The sequence below is a fragment of the Photinus pyralis genome, unplaced genomic scaffold, assembly GCF_008802855.1.
Source record: "Photinus pyralis isolate 1611_PpyrPB1 unplaced genomic scaffold, Ppyr1.3 Ppyr1.4_LG2, whole genome shotgun sequence".
NCBI lineage: Eukaryota > Metazoa > Arthropoda > Insecta > Coleoptera > Lampyridae > Photinus > Photinus pyralis.
This window is the reverse complement of record NW_022170403.1, coordinates 52,143,748-52,153,246: the sequence shown is the minus strand read 5'-3', so window position 1 is coordinate 52,153,246 and position 9,499 is coordinate 52,143,748. Positions and strand designations below refer to the sequence as shown.

Here is a 9,499-nt window from a genome sequence, read left to right as displayed (position 1 = left end):
ACTTTCAAAGCATGGAATCTCACAGGTTCACTTTTTTCGGACCCTAAAGTCTAAACGATCCAAAAAGTAAGACCCCTGTATATGTTACTGACTCATCTGCTCCGATGACGCACCTAAACCTGTTAATTAACTTCTATTAACAAATGGTCAGTAAATAAATTGAAATGAATTAAATCCACTCCTCCCGACCAATGAATTTACATTTACAGATAATCAGCCCTGTAATGTATCACTAACATTAAACTTAACGTGCAGGTTATCATTTTCGCTATACTAAATATCGCAAAATAAAGTTTTTTGGCAAATAACCTGCACGTTAAGTTTAACGTTTCTGATACATTAGTCCGGGAAATAGAGACTGAAAATGGACCATTTCCTGCAAAACCAGAAGTAGTACCAATTTTTTTTGTATGTCATGGAGGAATGATGGTTAAGAATCCAAGTTTTCGACCTCTTGTGCTCCGTACCACCCCTAAAACCAAAGAAAATTGATTGGTTTTTTTAGTTTTTCAAATATATCTTTTTATAGGTTCACTTTACAAAAAAAATATTGTTATTAGGAACTATAGACCATCAAATTTTACACAAATTTGGTATATACTTCTTTTTCGTAAATTTTTTATTTCAAAAGATACAGAGCTTCAAACTTGTCTTATTTTGATGTTCCAAAATTTCTATGTATGTATTTACCTACATACTTTATCGAAATTGTATGTTATCTCTATATAATCATAAGATTCATATGAGAATTATAAAGTTATGGTGCTATTAATTTCCGTACTCTGCACCCATATCAAAGGGGATGATAGCACTTCAACCCCTTGGTCGTAGTAGGTATATGCATCACTATGTGATTATATGACGCTTTCGAATACAATTATCAAATAAGAAAAGTGGTCTTACTTCATTTTAACGCTTTCCATCCGCTACAAAAAGAGATGATTATTTGATGATTATTTCAACCGCCCTATAGTACTGATTGTTCAACTATCCGAGATTATATCGCTTTCGAACATTTACAAATCATTATTTTATATGAACATGAATAGTAAATGTCTTTAGCGCCTTTTTGAAAAAAAGTAGCGCTTACAGAACAACAGAAGATTAAACCGATTTATAAACTTTGTCGCCCGCGTTCGCGCTGCCAGTTCGTAGTTCACCGAAGATATTGACCAATGGAAAACACAGTTTGAGTTTGACACTATTTGCACGTCAAATGGGTAGGTACTCTTTTTCCATTAGTCAATATCTTCGGTAAACTACGAACTGCCAGCGCGAACGCTGGCGACAAAGTTTATAAATCGGCCCTAAAGCATACGATTGTAGATCGTCATCAGGTGCTCTGTGATCGGCATTCTATCCTGGCGAGCATTAAGTATATAGTTTTTCTAAGGCACATAACAAATTCCACAGAATTAATTAACACATTTTTAATTAGCACCTGATGTAATTCTGGGTACTAATAGAAAAATTTAACTTGAGAACTCTTATCTGGGTCGTAATTTGAGCTCCATTATTAATCACACATTAATAACACAAATTTATTTAACATAACACAATCAAACTGAAAGAAAAACAGGCACTCAAGACCAAAATAACGCATACCACGCAACAAGTGATCGATAGAGATAAAGAAGTCTTGATAACTGTCAATAAATCAAAATCTACGGGCGTCACTGCGATTTTCAAACAAACAGACGCACAAACAGAAAGCAAATCATGAACCTTCGTAAGCTCACTTCTTTGATTGCACTCAAATTTTGATTTAAAAGACACTGACATCGTTGGAATCACAATTATAGTATTGACCCTTTGATGGTGGAAAAAAACTCTCTTTAACTGGTGTTGCGTAGGCAAACTAAATAAAATATCATTTCGTTTTTCCTTTAATGAAAACACCCTGTACAAATGGTACTGGGGAACTTCTTCGAAAAACGTAAATCACACTTCCGCTCAACTCATATGATGACGTTCACTTTTAACACGATGACTTCAATCTTTTAATACTCGTAGCGCTCAACTATCTTTGTTACTAACGCGACAACTGGCAAAAATGACTGTTTTTCAAAAAACTTCGATAAGATCAAAACTAACTGTTTTGCAACAAAGTCTCTCAAATACAACTGCGTTCTAACGTCCAAAAAAAGAGCCAACACCAACGCTTGGCCAACAAATGGCGTCGTTTAACGTCCGGTTCGTTTATTTAAAACTTTTCCTCACTTCCGTTCCTCCTACAAAAAAAAAATAATGCGCGATGGCAAATCATACTGCATTTGTGTGTTCGTCGTTATCTTATCTGGAAAGTAATTAACTTTACAGCGATAAGAAAACTTCTTATCTACGACCGGAGAAAAAAATGAACTGTTACAAATAGTACGAAAATAATTTTCTAATATTTAAATCTAGTATTTTACCACGTAATTTAAATTTACAATTACCAAAACAAAATAAACAAAACAATTATTTAAGCAAAATCAAACATTGACCTCGAAATCAAATAATATGACCGACATTGCGTTTAATCTCTATTAAACAAGCACATTAAAAGTTAACAATAAATGAAATTCGCATAATTACAGGGTGATCCTTCGTTATTTCAATGAACTCAAATAAAACGTCCGCATGGTGTAGACTCACTCGCTGAATAAGAGCCTTTTTTGCAACGTTTAGACAACAGGAACATTAAAATGTACGGATTCTATCTTTTTGTAAAAGTATGAGAAAAAGGTCAGGACCAATGCCACGACAGCGCCAGGAAAGTACGTAGGCTAATTTTATTGTAAGTTACCATTTAACTGAAATTTAAGTTTTTTATTTGCAATCTACAAAGGCGTATAGCACGAAGCCACCAGCTGGTGAATTGCACGGTTTTGTTCTAGTGTTTAATTTAAAAAAAATAAAATTAATTTGTGAATCAATGAATCGCCTATTGAACAAAGATTCCAACCTACCCTCCACGTAGTAGTATTCACTGCTGCTCGTAAAAATATACGAATAATTCAAAATTTCCACGATTTTCATTGACTATAGTGGCGATTTCGCATTTCTATAACTTATATCAAATGCAAAGTTACCCAAAAAATATGCCTGTTTTCCTAATTGTTATTTTTTCCAAATAACGGTAACCAAACAAGACACAACATTCTCTATGTGAATCAAGACGATGTGTTTGCAGTTTCTGACTTACCTACCTACTTCTAAAATTGTGAAAATGAAATAGACAAGACAATTGTTGAACCTACACGTAAGTGCGTACTATGTGTACCACCCCTCTCTCAATAATTAGAACAATCCAGGTCACATAAGATGCTTTCGAAGTTTTCCGAAAAGTTGACTTGAACTTCCATTCGTACCCTTCACGTAGCTTCTGCACTTCAAAGGATAATCTTGAATAGGATATAAATTACATCCCTTATTGTATTGGTGGCAATTCCTAGGCGCAATATTTGCTTTGTTGTACGCCAACAATAGATAAATCTGACTCCATTTAATACTTGCGCAAATACGACGCCTAAATACGCGCAAATCAATACCTCTATGGTTACATGTTCAGTATAAAGTATCGTTCTGGCGTTCTTATACACAGCTTTCGTTTCGTTGATATTTAATGACCTACTTTAGTTTACCTAAGTAGTACAATTTAAGTACTATTTGTGTCATTTTTGTTATTTATATGTTTCTTGAAGCAAAATGACTAAACCAGATATAGGATTAGGATATTTTTATCATTTGCCTTCGACAGGTTGGACTTTAAAAATTAGAAACAGCCTGTCACAGTTTAGTGACTTATTCAGTGAATTCAATAAATATATAGCACCGGCTTATCATCATGATAGATGCGAAAGGTATGGCATGTTTATGGATGACCATTCTGCCTGAATACAGTAACGCCTTTTTCAGATCTGTTCAAATGCGTCTCTATTCAATGCATAAAAGGGAGTTCGTAATGATATTCATTGCGTTTCTTGGATGCTTTGGATTAGCTACTTTTATTGGTTTAGCAGGTATGCTTTGTGGGTTTTTTCAGTAGGTGGTGGTTCTTTCATCTGAGTACTTATATATTATGTACTTGAAACAACTGCTAAATCATCTACTGAACGAATCTTATACATAAGAGACACTTTAAACTCTAAACTATCATCTCCATATGTGCCATCACTTGATTCTTTACTCGAACAGATGCTGATTGCTATGCTTCTAATCTAACCAAATTCAATCTAAAAGCCCAGCTAATTTTCAATGTTTTCAGGACCTCCCATAACCAGTGCCACAGAAGTGGATGGAAAATCTCTACTTCCGAAGGATAACCAAACAGGTTCAGGATCTATAGCTACAGGACCCTTCATTATGCGTACACCTACAATGAGCACGTACAGTCAACAACTCTGGGTTATATGTAAATTAGCAACTGATAATAATGACGGTACGTTGATGCTGAAATTTAAGTATTACTGCATCAAATATGTATTTTAGATGAAATATTTGATAAGAGTTTTCAAGTTAGTGTAACAGTCGAGGGTCTGACAGATGAACATAAACCCATTAGTATTAACCATAACCACATCACCAGGAATAGGTGAGAAATCTGAATAAATTGCATACCTACATTTTTCGAATTACAGGACCCGCCATTTAAGGTGCATAAATCAAGAGTGTGACGAATTTATCGTGGTTCATTTGGGATATTTAGAATACGCGCATTACATTATTACAGTAAGATTTTCTGAGTTGGAATCCTTTCATCAAAGGTACAACATCAAGGAACTTAGCTTCTATGTAAGCATCAGCAATATAATGCCCCCAGTTTTTTACCTGTTCCTTTACAGTTTAAGACTTACAACCCTGCGTTTACGCAAATTGAAATATGGTTTCGTTTTATATTTTTAATATCCACATTTATAATCGCAGTAAGTTTAGGTGAACTACCTCCGCCTGCACTACCTGAATGTGATTTCAGTGCTGGTTTTCCCACACACTCCGAAAGTACATTATGTTTGACTGGTCCATTGAACAAAAGTGGTTATCGATATTGCTTCCAATGCTGATACTGTACAATGGTAAGTTTGGACCCAGCAATCTGTAGATAACTTTGAACTTATACAGATCCCATATTTCCCATGATTTTTCTCGTCAATTCGTGGATACCTGGAATGCTGGATGCAATTGGTCAGACAACTTTTTTGTGTTGCTTGCTGTTGTTCTGGTTGTGTGTCTACCACGGAATACGACAAGTGCGTAATTGTGTACTTAAGCGACGACAGTTGAATCATTCACCTTTCAGAATGAAAGAAGATTTTTAAGCTTTTACTTTCCAAAGCTGTTTATAGTCGGCATGCTTTGGCTTCCTCCAATTATAATGGCAACCTGGGAAAAATGTAACGAACTGCATGATCCGACGTACAACCATACAGTGGACGCACATAATTATTACGTAATGCGTGTTTTCTGTCGCTCATAGAAATAACAGTCAACTTTCAGAACTTGAAGGTTTTCTTCTTTGCTGCAGGTGGAATTTATTTGGTATATTTACTTATGTTGCTTTTAAAAGCGTACACAGAATTACGTTCCATGCCATTTTTCGGTACCTTAGCGTCCAACTAAGAATGCAATTTAGATTAAAATCTACTCATTTTAGATAAGAGATTAAAGTTCCTTACCATATTGATGTTATTCGTCCTCATTATTACATTTATCATTACCGGTCTTAGATTTGGAGTGGGAATTTTGGAAGACAATTTCGTAGCATTACTTTCGACTCACTACAGTAGTTCAGCACATTTTATGTCGTTTTACGGTTTACTTAATATTTATGTGTACACGATGGCGTATGTATACTCGCCTGGTAATGGAGAAACGTATGGTAAGTACTTCTATCAAGTGTATAGTAATTCAAGTTTTTGTCTTAGAAGCAGCTTTAACGAAAGATAATCCTTCATTTTCTATGATCAATGATTCCGATGAAGATGTCATTTTTGGATCTGATGATGAAAGCAGAAAACCGTTAAATAGAAGCCGAAATGATGATAGTGATTAAGAGCATGTGTGCCGCATTAGATATACTTATGATTGTGTATTATTAAACCAATGTTGTTACAATAATTTTCAAATCGGCACCTGAAACCGGCTAGTACAGAACTTTATAATAATGCATATATTTTATATGGTAACTTTCATATTTATTTATTACAAAGTATTAGTTTTATTGGTTTGTCCATTTTGATCATTATGCATTTATGTGGCCAATCGTAGCTGCGGGGATTCCACCGGACAAATTTGGCTTTTAGTGGATAAAGTTCTCCTCGAGAGGATTTACCGAAATTGAGAAAAGAGTCCCCTTTTTGGTCATTAGTAAGTGAACTCTATGAACATAAGGGCGAGAATGGATTAGATTGTATAACTGAGTATATTTATATAAATATTATTTGCAATATTGCATTTTATACATTAAAATGTTTTTATTGTAGGTATCTAGGTTTCCGTGACGAACAAAAGGTGGCAGGATTGTGTAAAAAGACAATTTCTTGATTTTTTGAAAATGTTTCTTAGTCTCCAAATATTTTTAATTTCAAATAACACACAAAAAACGTGAAAACACATGCGAATAAAACACATAAGTCATATAATATATACATAAATATTACAGGTAACCAAGAAACGACAATTCTGCCATCCCTGTACATATAGGGTAAGCGGTGGTGTAGCGTATGGGGGAGGGGGCGGTCTGCCCTGGCCGCCACTTTAGTAGGGGCGACAGCATCATACCTGCCAATAATATCCCGGGGCGCTTTTGAAAATACTAAAAGTAGGAAACGATAAAAAAAATCTTGTAAAAATCCATTTAAATTTTTATTTCGTACGCAACGACGACCATCGACGGCCTTGAAGATGCTTTATCTGACAAAAACTGAGACGAAAATACATGGATGACGAAGAGATTTCTGGTGTACATACAAAGGTTTAAATACTGATGTTCTCAATATACTCCAATCTTTTAAACAATGTCTATCAAGCAATTCAAATATCATTTTTATATTGTCTTTGAAATTCTTGCGTTTCTAGGCTCAACTTCAGAAAGCAGTGTTGGGTTTGAGTACGTATATATCCTCTTTACCGCATTATAAAAAAATTCAAAAAAATACGCTGTTTCCTGCCTGTCTTTATTGTAGTGTGTGTTATTTATCTGTTACATGGATCATCTAGGTATCAAACGTAACAGTTTTAATTTTCTTTGCGTATCAGTTCAACTGATCCCGACTAGGTTATTGCGTACCGAGTCCAGTTACAGGCCGCTTTTGCTCCTCCAACAGTCTTACATAAATAATAATATGCTGTGGCTACTAGCACTGGGTGATTTCAGGTTTGAATAATCGATAAATCAATTACTGAATCCATACTCTGTGATTTAAACACGAAAACTTATCATATGAATCAAATTTCATTTTCACATCCCGATAAAAATATTACCTAGATGTTTATACCAATGTTAAGGCATTCAGTGTTATTTTACGTCGCTTTAAATTGGCATGATACTACTTCCAAAAATTTTGCATTCTCTTTCTAAATATAAAAAAAAACACCCTGTATAGATATATCAGTTTCAATGATATCCATATATATATACTGTAACTTTTGATCTAGTAGCCCGATCTTGGAACTGTTTGAAATTATGGATTCTACAGGCCACATTCTATAAGAAAATGTTTTTTCCCGGTCGATCTGAGACAATTTTTTTTTCGGGGCTCAAAAAAAGGCAGTGTATAACCTTCCTTTTTTACCAAAAATCGACTGCACCAAAATTTCTCGGGAAAACACTTTTTCTTATTAATTTTGGTGCGTAGAATCCAAAACAATTCGTACTTTTTCGATCAGACTTCTCAATCAAAGTTATAGACTAGAAACCAATTTCGAAAGAAAATTCAAAGGGCTGTAACTTTTGAACTAGTAGCCCAATCTTGGAACTGTTTGAAATTATGGATTCTACAGGCCACATTCTATAAGAAAATTTTTTTCCGGGTCGATCTGAGACAATTTTTTTTTCGGGGCTCAAAAAAAGGCAGTGTATAACCTTCCTTTTTTACCAAAAATCGACTGCACCAAAATTTCTCGGGAAAACACTTTTTCTTATTAATTTTGGTGCGTAGAATCCAAAACAATTCGTACTTTTTCGATCAGACTTCTCAATCAAAGGTTATAACTAGAAACCAATTTCGAAAGAAAATTCAAAGGGCTGTAACTTTTGAACTAGTAGCCCAATCTTGGAACTGTTTGAAATTATGGGTTCTACAGGGCACATTCTATAAGAAACTTTTTTTCCCGGTCGATATGATGCAATTTTTTTTTCGTGGCTCAAAAAAAAGCAGTGTATAACCTTCCTTTTTTTTACCAAAAATCGACTATACCAAAATTTCTCGGGAAAACACTTTTTCTTATTAATTTTGAGGAGTGGAATCCAAAACAATTCGTACTTTTTCGATTAGACTTCTCAATCAAAAGTTATAGACTAGAAACAAATTTCGAAAGAAAATTCAAAGGGCTGTAACTTTTGAACTAGTAGCCCAATCTTCGAACTGTTTGAAATTATGCATTCTACAGGGCACATTCTATAAGAAAATTTTTTTTCCCGGTCGATATGATGCAATTTTTTTTCGGGGCTCAAAAAAAAGCAGTGTATAACCTTCCTTTTTTTTTACCAAAAATCGACTATACCAAAATTTCTCGGGAAAACACTTTTTCTTATTAATTTTGGGGAGTGGAATCCAAAACAATTCGTACTTTTTCGATCAGACTTCTCAATCAAAAGTTATAGACTAGAAACCAATTTCGAAAGAAAATTCAAAGGGCTGTAACTTTTGAACTAGTAGCCCAATCTTGGAACTGTTTGAAATTATGGATTCTACAGGCCACATTCTATAAGAAACATTTTTTCCGGGTCGATCCGAGAGAATTTTTTTTTCGGGGCTCAAAAAAAGACAGTGTATAACCTTCCTTTTTTACCAAAAATCGACTGCACCAAAATTTCTCGGGAAAACACTTTTTCTTATTAATTTTGGTGCGTAGAATCCAAAATAATTCGTACTTTTTCGATCAGACTTCTCAATCAAAGGTTATGGACTAGAAACCAATTTCGAAAGAAAATTCAAAGGGCTGTAACTTTTGAACTAGTAGCCCAATCTTAGAACTGTTTGGAATTATGGATTCTACAGGCCACATTCTATAAGAAAATTTTTTTTCCGGGTCGATCTGAATCAATTTTTTTCTGGGCCTCAAAAAAAGGCAGTGTGTAACCTTCCTTTTTTACCAAAAATCGACTGCACCAAAATTTCTCGGGAAAACACTTTTTCTTATTAATTTTGGTGCGTAGAATCCAAAACAATTCGTACTTTTTCGATCAGACTTCTCAACCAAAGGTTATAAACTAGAAACCAATTTCGAAAGAAAATTCAAAGGGCTGTAACTTTTGAACTAGTAGCCCAATCTTGGAACTGTTTAAAATTATGGA

The 9,499-nt window shown here is 34.5% G+C and overlaps 1 protein-coding gene across 2 annotated transcripts; it reads left to right on the top strand.

Moving 5' to 3' along the window:
* The first annotated feature begins 3,562 nt into the window (after positions 1-3,562).
* LOC116164118 (transmembrane protein 181) lies at positions 3,563-6,492 on the top strand. 2 transcript variants are annotated; one of them, XM_031478247.1, is made up of 12 exons: positions 3,563-3,845; positions 3,901-4,004; positions 4,250-4,423; positions 4,474-4,576; positions 4,623-4,776; positions 4,827-4,907; positions 4,958-5,057; positions 5,104-5,231; positions 5,282-5,431; positions 5,479-5,581; positions 5,636-5,860; positions 5,910-6,492. In XM_031478247.1, the coding sequence occupies exons 1-12, from the start codon at positions 3,691-3,693 to the stop codon at positions 6,032-6,034; spliced, it is 1,602 nt and encodes a 533-aa protein (XP_031334107.1). In that variant the 5' UTR covers positions 3,563-3,690; the 3' UTR covers positions 6,035-6,492. The 2 variants fall into 2 exon arrangements, with proteins under 2 accessions (XP_031334107.1, XP_031334106.1); XM_031478246.1 differs by having other exon boundaries at positions 3,565-3,845; positions 5,907-6,488.
* The last annotated feature ends 3,007 nt before the right edge of the window (positions 6,493-9,499 follow it).

Coding starts and splice junctions, on each gene's coding strand:
- LOC116164118 (XM_031478246.1), top strand. CDS start 3,691: ATGACTAAACCAGATATAGGATTAGGATATTTTTATCATTTGCCTTCG. Junction 3,846..3,900: donor CATCATGATAGATGCGAAAG/GTATGGCATGTT, acceptor CGCCTTTTTCAG/ATCTGTTCAAATGCGTCTCT. Junction 4,777..4,826: donor TCAAGGAACTTAGCTTCTAT/GTAAGCATCAGC, acceptor GTTCCTTTACAG/TTTAAGACTTACAACCCTGC.